Source organism: Carex rostrata, chromosome 18 (assembly GCF_964058835.1).
Source record: "Carex rostrata chromosome 18, lpCarRost1.2, whole genome shotgun sequence".
Lineage (NCBI taxonomy): Eukaryota > Viridiplantae > Streptophyta > Magnoliopsida > Poales > Cyperaceae > Carex > Carex rostrata.
Genome location: NC_135935.1, coordinates 7596480 through 7617412, shown reverse-complemented (window position 1 = coordinate 7617412; position 20933 = coordinate 7596480). Strand labels below are relative to the sequence as shown.

The 20933-nt window shown below is 33.9% G+C and overlaps 1 protein-coding gene across 2 annotated transcripts; it reads left to right on the top strand.

Moving 5' to 3' along the window:
• The first annotated feature begins 1404 nt into the window (after positions 1-1404).
• MAB1 (Transketolase family protein) lies at positions 1405-7759 on the top strand. 2 transcript variants are annotated; one of them, XM_078319804.1, is made up of 15 exons: positions 1405-1571; positions 1915-1970; positions 2081-2158; positions 2662-2742; positions 2843-2869; positions 2964-3026; positions 3456-3542; positions 3860-3985; positions 4296-4429; positions 4770-4842; positions 5346-5411; positions 5559-5597; positions 6160-6284; positions 6656-6770; positions 7434-7759. In XM_078319804.1, the coding sequence occupies exons 2-15, from the start codon at positions 1920-1922 to the stop codon at positions 7500-7502; spliced, it is 1134 nt and encodes a 377-aa protein (XP_078175930.1). In that variant the 5' UTR covers positions 1405-1571; positions 1915-1919; the 3' UTR covers positions 7503-7759. The 2 variants fall into 2 exon arrangements, with proteins under 2 accessions (XP_078175930.1, XP_078175931.1); XM_078319805.1 differs by lacking the exons at positions 1405-1571; positions 1915-1970 and having other exon boundaries at positions 2091-2196.
• The last annotated feature ends 13174 nt before the right edge of the window (positions 7760-20933 follow it).

Genomic DNA, 20933 nt, shown 5'->3' with positions numbered 1-20933 from the left:
GGATCTGAATGAGTTGAATGGAGAACATTTAGACACACTTTAATTTTTTTATATTTGTGGTTTCTAACTTATTTGGGATATGAAAAACAGAAGAGAAAAAAAAATGTCTTAGTACAACGTCTTCATAATTCTTTATTCGGTCATTGCTGGCCATCTTAAAAAAGCAAAACTAAATTAATATTTGACAACTTTGTCGAGAATATTATTCCAAAGATTATTGGATCGTTGAAACTTAAGAGAGAAGGAAAACAAACTTGATGTGACATTTAATAAAACATGTGTTTTTGTAAGGATGTATAAATGAATTTTGTAGGAAAAAAACGATGGAGGTTTGTTCGACAACAAATTTGATGAGACATGTTTTTATGAGCATAGAATCAAAAAATATAATTTACAATAAAATCACGAGTAAAATTAAGAGAAGAGTCAGACTTTCAATCCTCCCAGGAAAACGCTATTCTCTGCGGAGTTTTTTCATGCGGAGCTGTGCGGCGCTTTTAATCTGGTCCGTTCGTTTCGGATCGGACAGACTGGATTAAGGATTCACCAAATTTTGAGTTTTTTTAAAATTTGGGCAAAATCTGATTTGGTCCGTCCGATTCGAAACGAACGGACCAGATTAAAAGCGCCGCACAGCTCCGCACGGAAAAACTTCGCACATGATACTTTCCCCCTCCCAGGTATTGCACATACAATCCTCCCAGGTACCTGACTCAACACAATTGAAAAGAACGGTCCAGATTTAATTTCAGTCGATTCTTGCTTAGAATGACTGAGGGAGCAGTATTATTTGTGCTTTGAGATTCGTACTCAGTTAGAAAGAATAATTTTGAATTCAATTGTACTCAGTCCGGTAAGAGGATGTGAATTCGAGCGGTTGTGGCAAAATAGTTTTTGTCTAAGACTCTAAGACAAAAGTATTTAGTGTAGACTGGAAAACTTTTCAGTCTGATTATTTAAAGAATTATCATATAAAATATTCATTCGTTAGTTATATTTTTGAATTAGAATATATTAAGCATATTAACCTAACTCATAAATACTATATAAATAAATAAACCTCATATATATTTAATATTTATTAATTAATCTACAGAGTAAAACATTCAAAATAATTCTCATTCATATATATTTTCGTAGTAAAATTAACGAAATCTTTTATTTATTTATTTATGTCTTTATCAAATAAACTAATAAAAAGAATTTCTTAGTTTTTTATTATCAGGACTCAGGAGGCTGTCATATTCGTATACTCTGCATTAACTTATATTTTGAGGTAAGATCAAGACCGTGCAATTTAAATCCACACAAATATTAAAGAACTCCACGCATTATAGACGTGGCCGGATTGGCCCGAATTCTGATCGTACGGTCATTAATTAACTCAAAAATATTACGGTAATGCAGAGGATGGGGATTCGAGGTCGTCTGCCAAATAAGACGCACGGAAAAAATATCGGTAGCCAATTTTCTATTTTGTTCGTCTCTTTTCTCCTGCAAAGGGGCGTCTGAACTCTCTCTCTCTCTCAGACCAAATTGTCTCTGTGATTTCTTCTTCCATTTAAAATCAGGTATTTTGTAGATCTTCTCTCTCAGTTCTCTATATTTAGTTGTTGTCTAGGGTTTGTCTTCTAATCCAACTTCTATCTGATCGGCACCTACTTCCTTTCGCTTTCATTGTTATAAGAAATATTATTTAACTGAATTTTTCAATTTCTTTGAACTTTTTGTGAATTTTTTTAGCTGGAAACTGCTAGTTTAGTTTGAATTTGGAACTAAATCACCAGCTAGGTTTTTGTCTAACATTTCTATTGCGAGGAGCTGAATTTTTCTTCTAGATTTGTAACACAAACTAAAAACAAGATCAATTTTCGTTTGATTTTCATCTGTAGTTCTTTTTTGTATCCGTTTCAGGAAAAATGCTAGGCCTTGCGAGAAAGAAGCTCGGATCTGGAAATTTGCCGACACTGGTAATGGAATCATTATTAGAGCAAAAGTAGAGCGACAGTTTCTGATGTTTTCTAAAAAAATTATTACGCTTGGATTTTAATTTAATATTTTGTGTGTTTACATTTTTCAGATTGGAGACCAGGTGTCGCGAAGAATCTCTCCTATCACTTCAGTTTTGCCAAGATTTTTGTCTGGCTCAACTAAGGAGGTCTCTCACTGCTCCTTTCAATCCACTCTTTCCCTCTGGTTCTTTTTGTTTGCTTGTCAATTGTTAAGTGCTGAATAAGAACCAATTCCAAACTGAATATTTGTTAAGTGCTCAATTTTGGTTTTGACTTAGAATAAAAATGTGCTCAAGTTGGTTGAATGAGGAACAAAAAAGAAACAGAAATAGTGAATTTGACAAGGAAGTGAGAAACAATCAGCTACCCCTAGTTTTTTGTTTTAGATTCTTTTGCAACTTTTTTTTGTTCTTTAGAAATTAAACAGCAAAGTGTGACCAGGAATAGCATCTGGGAAGGCTACTTAACCAGAGGCCTAACAACTGTATAATTGAACAAGAAATTTTGGTTTGATTAAATCTCATTTTACATAACTGTCACATACTTGAGGGTCAATGGAGGTGTAGTGTAGTTGGGCCAAGTTTAAATTAAAGTTTATTGATAGGGAAGTGAGGCCATTTTAGTCTGACTTTTGTTTTATATGTTATAGATGATGGTGAGGGAGGCTCTCAATTCAGCACTAGATGAAGAGATGTCAGCCGATCCAAAAGTTTTTATCATGGGCGAAGAGGTAGTTTAGAAATAGGATTAGAAAAGAAACAAAAATTGATACAGTGTGCTTCTTGGGGTACTTTTTCTTTGATTGATTTTTTCTTCTCTTGGTTTTGTAGGTAGGCGAGTACCAAGGTGCATACAAAGTAAGTAATATTTTCACCAACTTGATAACCTTTTTTGGTTTATATGCTTGTGATGTTGTGATAAATTGAACTTGCTTTTTTACGTAATTTACAGATTACAAAGGGTTTGCTTGAGAAGTACGGCCCTGAGAGAGTTCTTGACACCCCTATCACAGAGGTAACGATGCTTCGCTCGATTAATTTTCTTTGAAATTATGTTTAACCTTTCATAATATTACGTGAATCACCTCAGCATTTCTGTATAGTTTTTGTGGCGGGTATCACGTCTTATGCTCGTTACCAATCCACAGAATTTATATTTGTCTTTACCAGTTCAATTGTCTTCTGAATTAAAACAAATTCCTTTATTGCCTGAAACTTACAAACAACTCTGTCAAAAAAAATTCTGAACATGACATATTTAATACCATTGAGTCGTTAATTCAAATTTTTAAACTTACAGACAATTCTATGAGGTTTGCGACTAAAGGATTGGTTATTGTTGTTGTCGTTGTTGTACAGACAACTCTTTGAAAACTATTTCTGAACATTATATCATTGATACCATGAGTCATTGATTTAATTTTTTCTTAAAATTTGAATGCAGGCTGGATTTGCAGGAATAGGAGTTGGTGCAGCGTACCATGGTCTCAAACCAGTTGTAGAGTTCATGACCTTCAATTTCTCCATGCAGGTACTGGTTTTCTGAAAATAAAAAGTCTCGAGTTCATTAATGGGTGTTCAAAATCTTAGCTGACCTGTATTGGTCTGAAAGCTCATGAGTCAATTTTTACTAGCTATTGCAATATAGAAATAAAATCATATATCTTAAAGCACAAGTAGTGTGATAATGAGTAATGGATGAAGCAAATATGCCTTACAGTTCGTGGGGTGTGGGCACAGCTGGTGTTGCTACGAATCCTAGAACCTACCAGCATCTTTTTGTTGGTAAATTTTATCTATAATTATTGTCAGATCTTTAAGCAAGCACTCTTGTCTCTCTCTGTCTAGGCCATTGATCACATAATAAATTCAGCGGCAAAGTCAAACTACATGTCTGCTGGTCAATTATCAGTTCCCATGGTTTTCCGTGGCCCGAACGGTGCAGCTGCTGGTGTTGGTGCTCAGCACTCTCAGGTCTCTCTCTCTCTCTAACATTTTTTACAATATTGGTCAAGATGTTTGATCGAAACTGATCATGTCAAAAATAGATTCTGAGGATCACGATTGTCCATTATAATGATCGTGCTGCTCCTGTAAGGTACTGAATCTACCAATGAAATGTTGCTAGAGGGGCCAGAATCAAAATCCTATGTACAAAGCCAAAATTAATAGCAAAATTATGCATAAGTATGGTTTATAATCCATGTACACGGCCAAAATTGTTAGCAAAAAGTTATGCATAAATATGGTTTATAATAGTATGGTGATGCTTTTTGGTGTGCAGTGTTATGCAGCTTGGTACGCACATGTACCTGGGCTAAAGGTTCTCTGTCCCTACTCTTCCGAAGATGCCCGTGGCTTGCTCAAGGCTGCTATTCGTGACCCTGACCCTGTTGTTTTCCTTGAGAACGAACTCTTGTATGCTTTACTATTTTACTTGTTATTTTTTCTACAGAACTTTTATTAAGTTAATGGGTTATTTTGTAAATGGCTCTGAAAGATAAGATTGTTTGTGTTACTAGTTTCCCGTGGCTTGTCATGATTTTATAATTTTCAACATGAATTTACTAAGCAATTGTCAATATATAATGGCATTGTAGGCTCAACATTCAGGGTCACAATGTTAATACTTTGAAACCGGTACCTTGTGTAACATTTTAGCGTTCTCTGCTAATATGTAAAATGTCAGTTCTTATAATTGAATATTTGTTACAATATTGGTTGTTCAAATGATTTTGTTATTTGTTTTGTTGATTAGATATGGAGAGTCTTTCCCGGTCTCTGCTGAGGTGCTTGATTCTAGCTTCTGTCTCCCTATCGGCAAAGCCAAGGTCTCTCTCTCACACACACACACACCCACACATACACTTGTTCTAAGGTTCCATTTGTGATAAGCCTTCTGCAATGTTGAATTAAAATAATGGTTAAGTGAGTCTTGAGGATGGATTACACAAACTTGAGTCTATTTTTTTTTTTTAAGGTCAGTGGGCACAGTGCCCATTGACGATTTTATTGATTAAAAAAGGTTTTTACACTCTATGTACAAGCTACAGCGTAGCTACCTAGCTCAATAACTAAATAACTAAATATTACAGTTTCCACTAATTGGTGAAAAGCACCACTAGCATAAAACAGTATGCACTAGCAAAATCCCTATTCTGTTCTTCGCCTGAAAGTTGAGGCTAGTTGAGTATAATATTTGTTTGAGGGAAGCTGTATTAAATTTGAGGATTATTGAGGTTAAGTTTACTTTAGTTAATTATGCCATAGGATCAAATATATTTGTTGAATGGAAACTCAGGTATCTTTTAATAAAGTATTTTTTTAATTGCAGATTGAGCAAGAAGGAAAAGATGTCACTATCACGGCCTTCTCTAAGATGGTTGGCTATGCCCTTAAGGTGTATTGAATATAATGTCATTTGACTGACATAAACATTGTTCATCTTAATTCTTTTATCACTATTTTTATTCTCTTAAATCATTACATGGTTGGCCATGTAACGCACTCTTTTTTTGTAATATTTGTAACTTTTTTTTTTCCTCAGGCTGCAGAAATACTGTCCAAGGAAGGTATAAGTGCTGAGGTAATAACTTATTTTGAAGATCTGTTTGTTAAGTCACAAGTGTATTAGTGCTGAGTGTCAAGCATCAACATAGACCTAATGAAGTCCAAAGTAGATGTGTTAACCTTCCAAATCATGATGCAATTCATTTGCAACCCTCACCTAGTGAAATGTCAACTTACTATTAAATATCTGCCTATGAATCATAGATGAGTATTATTGGAGATGCAAAACATTTGTCTTTTAAAAATCAGATGCATCTCCTTTCCCTTTTCCATACTTAGGAAAAAGGAAAAGTATCTTCTAGGCCTTGATAAGGGAGATGGTGTTTTCATAACAAAACTTCTCTCTGAGACTTTCAGGCAACCATGGTGGCCCTGAAAATTGAGAGTTCCTTTCATTACAGTACAAATATTGCAATACTTTTGCTCCACCTCTTTTGATGAGATGCACAAATTAAGTTGCTTCCTTATTGATTCACAAAAAGAATAACTACAGAAATGTTTGTAGGGTAATATTTCAAAACAAATGGAGCAAACTTAATGTTTTGTAGGCCATTAACAAAAAGTGTGAAATATTGTAGGTCATAAACCTGAGGTCAATTCGGCCATTGGATCGGGCTACGATAAACGCATCTGTTAGAAAGACCAACCGCCTAGTCACTGTCGAAGAAGGTTTCCCCCAGCATGGTGTTGGTGCTGAGATCTGGTCTCTCTCTCCCCCCCCCCCCCCAAACCATGCACACAACAAAGAATTAGTGGATTACCATCGCTAATTTTGCTACTGATTAATTTTTGTATTGTTGATCATTGCTTAGTTACGAACACAATAAATAAATAAAATAAAATAAAGACGAAAGTATCAGGGATAGTACAGATGCTAATACTCAAATAATTGTCAGCAATGGTTTATGACCAGCTGATTCTGGTACCACCACTCAGGCTGGTAGTCAAAACCTGTTTTAGGCTATTGGTTGAATATTGTACATATCCTACAAGTGTTTTTGATAGGAACTGTTGCTGTCTCATACACCCACTCTTTTTTGTCTCTTTCTAACATGGTCCACTCTCTGAAAACAGCATGTCAGTGGTAGAAGAAAGCTTTGAGTATCTTGATGCACCAGTAGAGAGAATTTGTGGAGCTGACGTCCCCATGCCATATGCCCCTAACCTAGAGCGATTGGCTGTGCCTCAGGTACTACTTTTCTGCCTTACTCCCAACCAAAATACAGATGATTAAATAAACAAAAAAATAAATAAAAATTTTAGATATGGTACTCACTGTTGGATACAAGTGGGAGGAATTAGGTTCATGTCTACGAGGTAGGCCCTAGGATTTGTACTTTTAGGTGCTGCGTCTTATGTGTGCAGTAAGTCAATGGCAGGTTGGGTATTGTATCAGTTCTCTAGTAATGCAAATATTGACAATGCAAGGGAATTATTGTTACGCAATATAATTAGGCCTCAAATTAAGGATCTAATCCTTGGTTTCACATTTGAACCCCCGCTTACTGAGCTAGCTCATCATTTATTTAACCAAGTCTGATTTTAACCTGATTGAGCTCCATAGAAACCTCAGTTGTGCTACCCAATCTGGATTAGACTTCAATAGCTCTGAATTTAATATTTTGAGGTCTCAAATCTCAATTTCCTCAGACTGAGCACTCTGATCACCTAAAGGAGCACTAAAAGAACAGAAACAAAACTCTAGTACATACCAACACCTGTTAACACAACCAAATAATACCAATCCAGCATTCATCTCTGCTTTGAGTATTATATCCTAAAGTGTAAAACATCTGAAAGGGAGGTTTTTTTCTGTAACTTAACGTTTATTTATTTTTTGTGGAATTTTTAGGTTGAAGATATTGTACGTGCTGCCAAGCGTGCATGTTACAGATCTGTCCCATTGGCAGCTACCGCATAAGGCTGCATCTGCAATGTCATGTTTTTTTTTTTTTTTTTTTAATTGGAGAGGAAAAAGAAATCTGTACACACCCTTTGGCAAATCTGGGTTAATTTCACAGATTAGCCCTTCAGCTTTTCAATTTTGCAGTTGGATGACTGTACGTGTCTTTGGCTGGCATGGGAGATCTGAGAAATCCTGTTAGTTTTTGACCCGGTGCAATAATAACTATTATATTCGTCCAATAATTTAACTATATTACAGAGTTTGATATAGAACTTTCTTTGTACTTTTCTAAGTCATTACAAGGTAGAGTAGGGTTAAAATGCATCTTTGGTTTTGCGCTCCAATCATGTTTCACATTCTTATGTCCACTTTCAAAGTTCGAGGAGTTGATCCTAGCTGCTCAACGTAATCTTCATATTAAAAATATGCTTGGGGACTTAATTTTATATTTTTTTTTTTGGAACTTTATACTATTATTTTAGATAGATACAAAATGATAGGTGATTTTGTACCTATATAAAAAATAGTAAATAATTTCTAAAAAATATAAAATTTGGTTTACAAGCAAATTTTAATATGGAGAACATGTTGAGCAGTTCGGATCTGACTGTTCGGATGTTGAAACAAAATGATGTGAAACATAATAGATCGTAAAACTAATGATATATTTTAACCCAACTTTACAATAAGTGAGCGTTTTGAAAGTTAATATAAAGTACATCTCACAGGAAGCAATTCTTCAATTGCTCTGATGTTTCCAAATTACATTCGGCTTGCTTGCTTGCCAGTAGGCTTCTTTTTATGACCTCGACCAACCATTTCATATTTGAGGTGTCGTTTCTTGATTTTAAAATGCAAACTTGGAATCTCAAAGTTGATTTGCGCCGTATAGAAGTATCTATATGTTGGTCGGCAGGTTGGGAATAGTTCTGCTTAACCCTTTTCATTGAAAAGCAGAGGGATGTCAAGAAAAATAAAATACAGGTGGTTGAAGTACGCCTCACCCACTGAAACCACTATTATGAATTTATGATGACAACGTTATGCTATTGTATATAAAAGATGTTTGAATCAGACGGATTAGATTATACCTTGATTTCTTTTTTTTAAGGTTGACGACAAATGCCGCTAACAGATATATTGATTGTAAAAGAAAGTTATTTATAAGATTAACATAATTACAAATCCCAATTTGACCCCTATTTGTTAAATATTGTTGCTAGAAGTGCATAGTAAGCACTCGCAAAGCCCAACAACCCCCTCTCCAGAGGCGGTTGTTCCTGAGAAGGATCTTCTATTTCTATTCTTTCAAAGGGTCCATGCCATATCCCATAGTCTCCTTGCTTCTCTCGCCAAGGGTCTCCTTCCCTGTATTAATGCTTCTGCAATGCTGTTCTTGTGTCTGACCTGTAGGTTGAGCTATGCCCACAGGCCACGCCAGAATCTTAAGGTGTAAGCAGGGGTGGATCTAGGATTTTGATCAGGGATAAGCACAAAATATTGACAAGAGTACAATTTTTTCTGACGAATCAAAGCGGAGTAGTGGATAGGAATCTAAAAAAATCACGGCATGACTGGATATGTCACGACACGACACGGTTCCATCACAGCACGCGTGACGTTTACTTGATGTGACTCGCGTGTCCTGTGTCATGACCATCTTTCGAGAATTTGAACACATCACGTGTGATCACGGTGTAATTAATGTGTTTTGACTAGTGTTGTAAATAACGGTATGCGGTCGTCGGACAAATAGGGTACCGCCAAGCGATTAATCGGAAATAATGGTCTATAATCAGAAATAATCGGCCGATTAGTCGGAAAATTTCGTGACGGTTTAGTCACCGCCAACGACTAATCGGTCAATTAATCGGTCTAAACGGACGTTTTTTATAACACTGGTTCTGACCATTCACATGCCATGACTATTGTTTCAAATTTGGTCACGGTAAGACACGACAAGTGATCCAACTCATGGTACATATTTATATCCTTAGTAATTAACATTTTTTTTCTCCTGACTAATCAACGATTATTGTAAGTGGAGTAGTGAATCAGACTGTCTTTTTTTTTACACGAATCAGTTTGAACTGACTTTCTTTTCTACGCAATTTTCTTTTACTAAACCGTAAATTAAATCTAGGGGTAAGCATTAGTAGAGATTTAGGGGTAGGCACAGGTATGAAATAACATTGAATTTAATGTTTTTTTTTTTCGAATCCAGGGGTAGACAAGTGTCTACCTCTGAACTCATTTGAGTCCGCCAATGAGCGCAAGTGCATTCCCACATAATATGGTCTCGCATCTCCATGTTCGTGCTCCTGCAAAAGAAGCGCCTCAGAGCTACTGAGCAACCTCTCATGTGTAGCACTTGTTGTGTGAGAATTTTGCCCTATGAGTAAAAGCCGTGCAAAAATCTTCACCTTCGTTAGAACCTTGAAGTTCCATAGTGCTCTATGATATGCCAACTGTATTCCCGTGTTGTGCATCATTTTATATGTGGAAGCACAGGTGAACATGCCATCTGAAGTTCATTTCCAGTATATGTTCTCCCTTTGTACCGAGCATGCAAAGAAAGGTAGTAGTGCAAGATCCCTCAGGAAGGAGGAGTTTGCAGCATTTACCTCTAAGCTATCTGCAGCTGTCAGGGGCGGACCCATGTATATCCGGAACCTGGATTTTGAATTTTAGTAGTGATCGGGATGTTCCAATCGACTTTGTCTCCTCCGAAATTTTTTTTGCCTCCCTCTGAATGTTTAATTTGTAATTCAGATTAAATTTAGGATTAAAATGAAAATAAATTTCTTGAATTATAGATTAGAGAATCAGAAATTGCAAGTATAAGTTAAAGCATTGTTTTTTATCGAGTACCTAATTAGTTAATGGGTTTAAATTCAATTAGCTATTTAAACCCGATTCGATATTTTTTTGCTCCTCTCTGATGAAAATTCTGAATCCGTCCCTGGCAGCCGTGATGCCATACAAGTGCCTCAGATTATACCTTGATTTCACATAAAGAATATTTTAATGTGATATAAATGGTTTGATTTTGTGATCTACGATGGATGCTGATAATAGCATATTTGCAGTCATCATAGATTATGGCAGACTTGTGGCCACTACTGTGACCCCTTTGTCTCATGAAAATACCAGTTGTTGTAATGGAAACAAGACTCCAAAAATGAAAACAAATCAGTAAAAATAAACAATAAACAAAAAAAATAATAATTTCATCATCGAGACAACCCCCCTCAAGAAAGGGATTTTTCTTCCATATGTTTTATTGACAATTTTTCCTTGTGTAAGAAACAGTCCCAGTGCGAAGAGTGGGTACCGATTCTCGGGGGCGGACCCAGCATGTAACAGGAGGGGTAGCCGCTCCTCTGAATTTTGAGTTTTAGTGGTGATCTATCGACTTTGTCTCCTCTTGGAAAAATTTTTGTTCCTCCTCTAGATATTTGATTTGTAATTCGGGTTAAATATTAGTGTTAAAATCAAAATAAATTTGTTGAATTATCATTGCTAATTAGAATTATAAGTTAAAGCATAAGAAATTACAAGTCAAAGCATTGGAAAATATAAGTCAAAGCTTTTTTTTTTATGGAGTACCCAATTAATTAGTTAATAGATTTAAATCCGATTAGTTATTTAAACCCGATTCGATATTTTTTTGTCATGACGAAAATCTTGAATCCGCCCCTGCCGATTCTGGTTTAGAAAATGAGCATTGAATGGTGAAACATGCTAATTATATTGCTGATGAGCATTAATTAGTTTTAGAAAATGTCATGCGTATATCTAATGCTTAAAGGGAAATTCCTTCGCAAAAAGAAAATTAAAAGTTTTCAAAGAATGCTGCTGCTGTTAATGTCCTTTTTTAAGTCATGGTTGATAGAGATATAAAGTTGAGGAATAAAAAATAATTCTGATTCTCTTTTTTACATAAAGATGAGATATATTTTCTTATGTTATTCATTTTATTCTTTTACACAAGGCACAGAGTACAAAAACAAATTTAAATTTAAAGCATGAAGCAAAAAAATCAACATCACCATCTATAATACAAAAGGAAATTGAACAATTAATCGGTACATGTCTCTCTTAGCTACTAATTAAGCACCAAAAATATATTTAATGTGAAAGTAATTTTAACATTTTAAAGAAAACATGTCCATAAGTACAATGTCCCCGAGTTTTGAAATTGAGGAGATGAATCGAAGTTAGCTAAAGAAAATTGAATGAACTGTTCTATTAATTTTCAAAAATATATTTATCTCCAATTTTTATTAGGATAATTAATTAATGAAAAATACAACATACGCAGCAACAAGTGGTGTGGCCCAATGGGCCTAGAAAGTTAAAGATGGAACCCAATAATATATGAGGATGGTTCAAATGCCTCCATTTTTTGTGCTTCCACCATGCCTCCATTTTTTAAAACTTTAATAATTCAAAATTTAAAACATAAAAATCAAAATAAAACAGTTAGATATGATCTACACCATTTTATCTATGCACATGTAAAAAATTATGACATTTCAATTTTATTTTGATTGTCATCAAGAGCTTGTAAAAAATGCACTAATTTGGATGATTTCTAGACGTTGATTTTTGAACTTATTGATTCACATAAAAACAAAATTGAAATGTGATAATTTTTTATGAGCACATAGAGAAAATAACATAGATCACATCTAACGGTTTTATTTTGACTTTTAAGTTTTAAATCTTGAGTTATTAAAGTTTTAAAAAATGGAGGCATGATGGAGGCACAAAAAATGGAGGCATTTGAACCCTCCTCATAATATATTATCATTGGAGTATGGCCATTGTAATTTGCACATTGCGGATCGTGCTATGAATTCACATTTTTATTTTTAAAGTTTAAATAATTGGTTCAAAATTATAATTTTTATATAAAAAATGTACTTGTAGATTAAATTTTATATTTCCAAAAAGTTACTATTTTAGTTTTTTTATATATGTAGAAAATCGTTTATTTTTTGAAGTGTCAGAATTTTCAAATCAAGTGATTTTTTATCTATTAAAAAATATATAAAATTTGATTTGTACATACATTTTCATATGAAAATCGCGTTAAATGGTTTTAAAAACATATATATGAGTCCATAGCAGTGGTTGTTGTATAATATTGTATAATATTCACATATTACCATAGCCTCATTATCATCATCATCATCATTATCATCCTTATTTTTTATTTTTGAAAATATAGTAGTCGATCACAAGCTCAAAACTATCCCTTTTATTAGGGACGGATCCAAGATTTTCGTCGGAAGGAGGGTGGGCAAGAAAATAGCAAATCAATTTTTATAGCTAATTGGGTTCAAACCTATTAGCTAATTTGGTACTAGATAAAAAAAAATGCTTCAATTTAAATTTTTCAATGCTCTGACTTCTAATCCTAATTACTAATAAATTTATTAACTTTGATCCAAATTACAAACCAGCATTCTAAAAAAGAGCAAATAAAATTTAAAATTTCAAAAGGGAACCAAGTTGGTCTAGATCTATCTATAGATTAGATCTCATAAAAATTCAAAATTTAGGCCCCCATGACCTTACTAGGTCCTCCCCTGTTTTTCATTAGTGGATAATTAAAGAGTTTGTTTCGGTTGAACAAGCTTGTAAATATATTAAGAGGATACTTATTTTTTTTCAATGATCATGATTATGTGACTTCTATTTTTAAATGATTCTCTTTTTATTCAAAGGTGAAGTATTTAATGAATCTAAAATGCAACAATATATATAAAATAATGCTACTTTATTTGTATATTTATATAGTAAATTTTGCGGTGTATTTTTTTTATTGTGTGTACTTTTATTTTTTTGACAAAATATTTATTTGCGTTACAATTAAGTTGTTTTATTTTAAAATTTCAACTTTTCCGAAAAAAATAAAATAAATTGCTTGCTTAGGAAAAATGAAACAAGAATAGAGTAGAACTGGGGTGTTCTTAAGTTCACCAAGGTGTTTGGTAAGCTTAACTCCAAAACCTATTAGATTGGTTTCAAACAATAAATCTAAACCGTTGAAACCGATTTATTTCGTGAGTGATGAATTTATATGTAAAGTTTTTTGAAATTTTGAATTAGTTTTGTATAAAGTCAAGTGGTCAAAAAATGTTCAAAAATGAATGCACTAAAATTAATTTATAAACCTTCTAATTTTAACTAATTGACTTTATACTAAAATAATTCAAAAACTTAAAATATTTGTATGTAAATTCATTACTTGTGAAGTAGATGGATTTCAACGGTTTAAATTTGTCGTTTGAAACGAATATAATATATTTTAGAATTAAGCTCACAAAACACCTTGGTGAGTTTAAGAACACCCTAGTTTTACTCTTCTTTTTATATTTATTTATTTTTCTTTGAATAGATGTATAGTTATTTTAGTAATAAATTGAAACTAAACAAAGTACAATTGTTTTATAGACCTAACTAATATCAATGGTCCTGTCATTTAATGGAGAAACTGGTATCAACTTCCCCCAACTAATTCCATATTAATCTGGTCAAAGCTCACATTAAAATATATATATATATATATATATATATATATATATAGAGAGAGAGAGAGAGAGAGAGAGAGAGAGAGAGATGGGCTATGGTGCATTATAATGAATAGATATTTTTGTGCATTGGACTATAAATCACCGGATTCAAAGTTCAAATGACCGATCCAAATAGTACATCTTGTTCTCCATATTAATATTTGTTTGGAGACCAAATTTTACTATTTATTAAGCCACTTTGAAAATCGCTGATCCAACGGTAACAGTAAAATTAAAAGGCACCGTTGGATCAGCGATTTTCAAAGTGGCTTAATAAATAGTAAAAAAATTTCAAAAAATATAAAATTTGGTCTCCAAACACATATTAATATGGAGAACAAGATAAACAGTTTAGATCGGTCATTTGAACTTTGAATCGGTGATTTATAGTTCAATGCACAAAAATGCTTATGCATTGCAATCACCATAGCCCATGATATAATTAAAGTTGGAAGTTTTTAGTTATCCTTTCTTTAAATGATTTCAGCAAATTAAATAGGATCCCTTGATTGCTGTTTCCTGCATGTTACCAAACACGGCAACACAACCGAAAAAGAAGACCATTGACTGTTGATCGTTGACCCAAACCAAAGTTGGAAATGACCCCACTTATAATTTAATAATTCCACTTTGCATATATGCCCTCCGAAATGCATCATTTCTTTTTAGGGAGGACCTGGCTAGCTATCTCCCGTAACAATCCCCCATTTCATCCCCAGTCATTAAACCAATATTTATAACGATTTGTGAGGAATTTTGAAAATCTAAAACCACGAACATTTTCTACACAATTTTCTCTTTCAAATGAGATCCATAATAACATATTTTTGAGTTGTCCGTTGCACAAGTATCCATTATTATCATGCAAGTATTCATACATCATCGAGAAAATATTCATCAACATCGTGCAAGTGTAAATAAAAAAAACTGGACACATTACTCATCCATCTTTTACACGTTTTTAAAAGTGGGTTTATTTTTTCTTCGTTCAATATAACCAATATTTCTAATGATCTGTGAGGAATTTTACAAATTTAAAACCACGAACGTCTTCTACACAATTTTCTCTTTCAAATTAGATCCATGATGACATACTTTCGAGTTGTCCGTTGCACAAGTATTCATACATCATCGATAAAGTATTCATATATCATCGAGAAAGTATTCATATATTATCGAGAAAGTATTCATCCGCACGGTGCAAGTGTAAATAAAAAAACTGGACACATCACTCATTTATATTTTACATGTTTTTACATTTGGGTTTTTTTTCTCCGTTAAATCTAACCAATATTTCTGACAATCTGTGAGGAATTTTGCAAATCTAAAATCACGAATATTTTCTACACAATTTTAGCTTTCAAATATGATTTATGATAACATACTTTCGAGTTGTCTGTTACACAAGTATTAATATCTTGTCACTCAAGTATTCATTCATACACGTTGAAGTATTCATATCTAAGACATTAAGTATTCATTCATATACCTCTAATTTTTTTTCAAAATTTATTTTTATGTCATTTACTTAGTACGCAGTGACCTAATTCACCATTAATAAAGCTTTGTTATTTGCAAATAACTCGCTACTTCATAAGGAAGGGGAACATAGATATGAAAGGGATTAATTGCATCCACATATACAAAACTATTTTGATACGGTCGACAGTGATGCCCGATAGAGGCGTGCTCTAGTATTCATTCATACACGTTGAAGTATTCATTCCCGGCAGAGGCGTGCTTGATTGGATGGAGTGACGGATGATCTCCGGAAGAATGTTCGCTAGAGCGGGAGCAGCAGGCATAGACGAAAAAAACGAAGGCGGAGGTGTAAGAGGGAGGGAGCTTATCATATTTACCATTTTGAGGTAGGAGAGGGTAGGAGATGGGTGAGGGAGGGAGCTTATCGATGGAAAAACGGAGGTTGGGGCGGATGTGGGATGCGGAGGTGGGAGGCGGAGGTAGGAGAGACGAAGGTGGGAGAGGGAGGTGGAAGCGGAGGTGGGAGAGGGTGATGGAAGAAAAAGATGGAGGTGAAAGTGGAAGATGGAGGTGGAAGAGGAATGGAGAAAATAAAAGAAATAAAAGTTATTATAAATGGTAGTTATAATTAAAATAGAAAGTTAGTTAGTTGACGGATGAAATGGGGGATTGATAGGTGGGGGGGGAATTATAATTACCCTTGTTTTTATATCCCTTAAGTGCTATCTACACCAATGTTGTAAATAACAGTATATGCGTAAATGCGATTATCGGACTAACATAGTACCGTCAAGCGATTAATTAGGAACAAATTGGGAATAATCGGTCATAATTGAAAATAATCAGTCGATTAGTCGGAAAAATCCATAATGGTTTGGTCACTGCCAACGACTAATCAACCAATTAATCGGTCTAAACGAACGTTTTTTACAACACTGATCTATACAAGTACCAAAAATTTAGTAAATAAAATTTTGAGACATGCTATCCTTAATTTTTTTTTTTTCAATTTTAAACTATATTATTTTAATTAACATTAAACATAATTGCTAGCATTGTCAGAGATTGGCTACATTTCTTTTATACATGAATCAGATTTAACACAATATTATCAACAATATAATTGTCGACAATGATACTAAGTAGGCTGTAGGCAAAATTTCTCTGAAAAATAAGATCATATTTATAAAATTTCACCATCCATGAAGAACACACAAACTTACAAAATCATTTGCGTGGGAAGTTGTGAGATCAAAACTCAGACAATGCTCTTTTAGAATATTAAATGAAATTTGAAATGTTGAACCTTCATTATTTTATATAATAAAATAATATACTTGCATCTTCAAATATTTGAAAGAACATGCAACCCGAGTTTTTAAATTTCAGTATTAAAGAAAAAGTAGTACATTTATTTGCAACAAAGTTATCTAGCTTATCGATTCCATATGACTACGAGTCATGAAATGGATGTTTGTTTTGCATTATTCTCACTACAGCAAAAGCACTCTTCTGCGACCGGCCAAATCGGTTGCAGAAGGGTAGAGCGCCGGTCGCAGAAGGGTCGGTTGCAGTTGTTTCGTTACTAATGACTCCTCTGCTAACGTCACCGGTCGCAGAAGGGTAAGGCTCCGGTCGCTGATGACCTCTTCAGCGATCGACGAGATCTGTCCCTAATGCTATACGCTGACGTGGCTAGAAGACTATCAGCGACAGATTGGGCGGTCACAGAAGTGTCCAAAACCAGTCGCAAAAGGTTAATATTTTTTTTTTGGTATTTTTTTGTTATTTTTTCCCCAATTGGTATGAAATGTACCAAACAAATATAACATTAAACCCATTATGTTCATATATTTTTCTCCAGCCCCCAATTTTACGGTCAAATATAATTTCTCCAAATAAGGCAATGGAAGATGAAAAAAAAAAAGAACATGCATTCACTCTTGCAACAAAGAACATGCATTCATACAGCAATAGCAAGGATTATCTAAACAAATACAATAAAAACAAAGAACAAGCATTCATGCAACAAGAAAGTTATGTTCTAATTTGCAAATACAATAAAAACTCTGCTCCTATTTGAAAAAACCCTAAACAGTCCATCTGTACAGTTATAAAGGTAATACTAATATATGTACAATTTGACTCTCATTACACTCTTGCAACAAAGAACAGGCATTCATACAGCAATAGCAAGAAATAAACAGCTCATACTAGAGACTCTATTTGCTATGCTATCATGTAACATAATGATGATCAAACCTATATTAATGTACTATGTGAGAAGGCTTCAATGCCTAATTCCCAGAATAATCTATAGTATATTGGAAAAGGACAAAACAAAAACTTTCTTAGGTCTTTCCATGGTGACAACTGCAAAATCACAGAACAAATCGGAGAAAAATCTACAAAATTGAGGAAAATTGAAGAAAAATCGAGCTCTTATCAAATCTATTGAAGAAAAGTTGGGAGAGAGATAAAGAGAGACACTGCTGGCGGGGTCAGAGAGAGAAGGATCGTGGACCAAATCCACGATCGGGGGTTAGCTAGAGAGAGAGAGTGGCACTGCTGGCAGCGTGGATTTTTTTTTTTTGGCTAACCCTAAATCGAGACAGAGAGAAACGCGGGAGACAGAGAGACGCGGGATTTATCAGGGGATCCTTCTGGGACCGGGCCAAATCAGTCCCAGAAGGCTGGGGGCCAAATCCATCCCACTGGTTTTTTTTTTTTTCAGGAGGTCTCCTACGTCCGGCGAACAGATCGATCCCAAAATCCGGTCCCAGATGAATCATTTTGCTGTAGTGTCTTGAATTTTGAAAATATTCATTATACTTCAAACATATAATCATAATTGATTAGTGGAGAACAACATCAACTTAAAGTTAACTGGTTTCATTAATGAAACGGGCAGTTGCTACTTTTAACAAAAAAAAGTCTGCGATAATGATTCTCTCACAACATTTTCTATTTTTTTCTTGAGTTAACGGAGGAGTTTAGCTTGCGTATTTCTAATATTAATGGTTTGCTCGAATTTTATTATAATATAATATTTTATTATAGGGATAAAGGATTATATTAAAATTACACGCATACCTTTAACTACAACTTATAACTATTTATCGGATATATAAGTTTGAAATTCGTTTCTGTGTTTAAGTAATATATCTACTATAAGTTTTTGGTGGAATAAAGAATTTGTAAATCAAATAGCAATTAAATAAATATTAAAGTGCAGTAAAGTAAATAGATAGAGTTAAAGAAATTGACACATGATTGGTAACGAAGTTCGGACATTGAAGGACCTACATCTTTGAAGCAACGCAACTTTAAGAGACGTGTCTTTCTATTACCTAATGAAGAAAGAAATACAAGTTGTGACCGGTACGAGATAGCACTCCTGCAGTCCACACAAACGACAAATGAGCACAACAGCTTGAAGAGTGAAAGGTGAGCACCACAGCTCAAACATAGGCGAGCTCACAGGCTCTAAGTCCGGTCCAGACAACCACTACTCTCACTCTAATCTCACAATGGAATAATTTAGCTGGAGTACATCTAAGGTTGCTGGATAGATAATTGAAGGTTATGCTCAAGCAATAATGAACTAGGCAGGGGCAGAACCAAGGTTAGTTCATTTGATAAGTTTGGGGGTGCCAATTGGTATGCATCTATAAAAAATCATATGAAAATAATCACTCCAGTAAGCAAATCAGATTTTATGGGGGGTGCCTGGCCCCCCCTTGCACCCTCCTAGTTCCACACCCCTGCTAGGCTAAACCTCTCAAAGGATTCTAAAGTGTAAGTTTTGTTAGAGTATACTCTGTCAACTTAAACAGGTGACATAGCCCACTATTTATAGTGGAACTCAAAAGAGAGCCAACGGCTCTATGCAGATCACAAGATACAACATAATGATTTAGCCTATTTTGCTTGAGCTTAGTTTTCAGTATTGACCAAACCTGGTAATTTGAATTTTGAATTTGATATCCAGCCATGCAACGGCTAAACTCGGTGGTCTCAACCTAAGATATACTTTACCATACTTTTGGAGATAAATACAAATTAATAACAAAATGGTAAAGTATGATATTCATAATCTTCATGATCTTGATCTTCTATGATCTTCTATAATCTTCTCGATTCATCATCTTTTCAATATCCGGCATTCCAAATGGCTCGTGTGAATCTTCCATTATATCATATTTATCAAAGCATTCGTTGTAGCTCAAGGAGATCATGCAACAGATTATCTTGTGCAGTTTGTCACGTTCCGACTTGTTACGCCAACTTGTCATGACATGAATCATTGACTTGCTTGACCTTTGGTCGTAACTACTAAATCTACATACATCTCAAACAGAAAAACTATAAAATTTAATGATTATATATTTTGTAAATTAGTCAAACAACGTAGAAGATTGCTTACAATAACAGTAGCATGTATTATTAATTAAATATTGTTTAAAAATAGAACAACATTTGAACAAATAAAGTAGCATTATTTTAGTATATTGTTGCATTTTAGGCACATTAAAATATTAAATACTTTCTTTTTAATTTTTTTTACTATTTTTTTATCATATAAAAACACTTATTTTTAAAAATTCTACAAAAATAGTAATTTTTTTTAAAAAGAGTAAAATTTAGTCTCCGAACATATTTTAATATGGAGATCATGTTATACGTTTCGAATCGACTATTCGCATCTTCAAAATGAAGATATAGACGGAAAGTAAAAGAGAGACTTTATTTCCCAAATTATAAAAAATTTGACAAGCTTGTGTCATTGGAATGACCCGAACCGTTAAACATGAACGTAATGAAGAGCCGATTTGAACCGTTAAACATAATTTTCGTATAAAAATATGTTTGTAGTTTATATTTACATTTTTAGTATTTTTGTTCTATTTTCTATTTTTTAAGATGGATAGACAATTATTGTTTTTGGATGATTCATAATTTTCAGATCAAATAATTTTTTAACATATCTAAAAGATAGTAAAAAGAAAGTTAAAAAAAAACAAATGGTCAGTAAGTGCATTTTTCATATAAAAATTATATTGAACAGTTTGAATCAATTATTTCACATTAAAAATAAAAATATGAGTTTACATCGCGGATCATTGTATAATATGCATATTACCATATCCTTACTCTTATGAAATTACTTTAGAGGTTTATTATTCATTATCGTAGATCTATATTTGCCTTGTTCGTATATTTTTTGTTGTTGCAATTAGAGGTTTAATGGGCGGGCGGGTACGGGTACGGGTACGTCTCGGGTACGGGTAGGACGGGTACAAGGGTATACGGGTACGGGTATGGTCGGGTATATTTTTCAAAAATCATACCCTACCCGTCCTATACCCGTACCCGTGTA

Bases quoted from the DNA above. Each gene is read 5' to 3' on its own strand.
- MAB1 (XM_078319804.1), top strand. From the start codon at position 1,920: ATGCTAGGCCTTGCGAGAAAGAAGCTCGGATCTGGAAATTTGCCGACA. The intron at 1,971-2,080 runs GTAATGGAATCA...TACATTTTTCAG, and splicing joins CTGGAAATTTGCCGACACTG to ATTGGAGACCAGGTGTCGCG. The intron at 6,285-6,655 runs GTCTCTCTCTCC...CTCTGAAAACAG, and splicing joins GGTGTTGGTGCTGAGATCTG to CATGTCAGTGGTAGAAGAAA.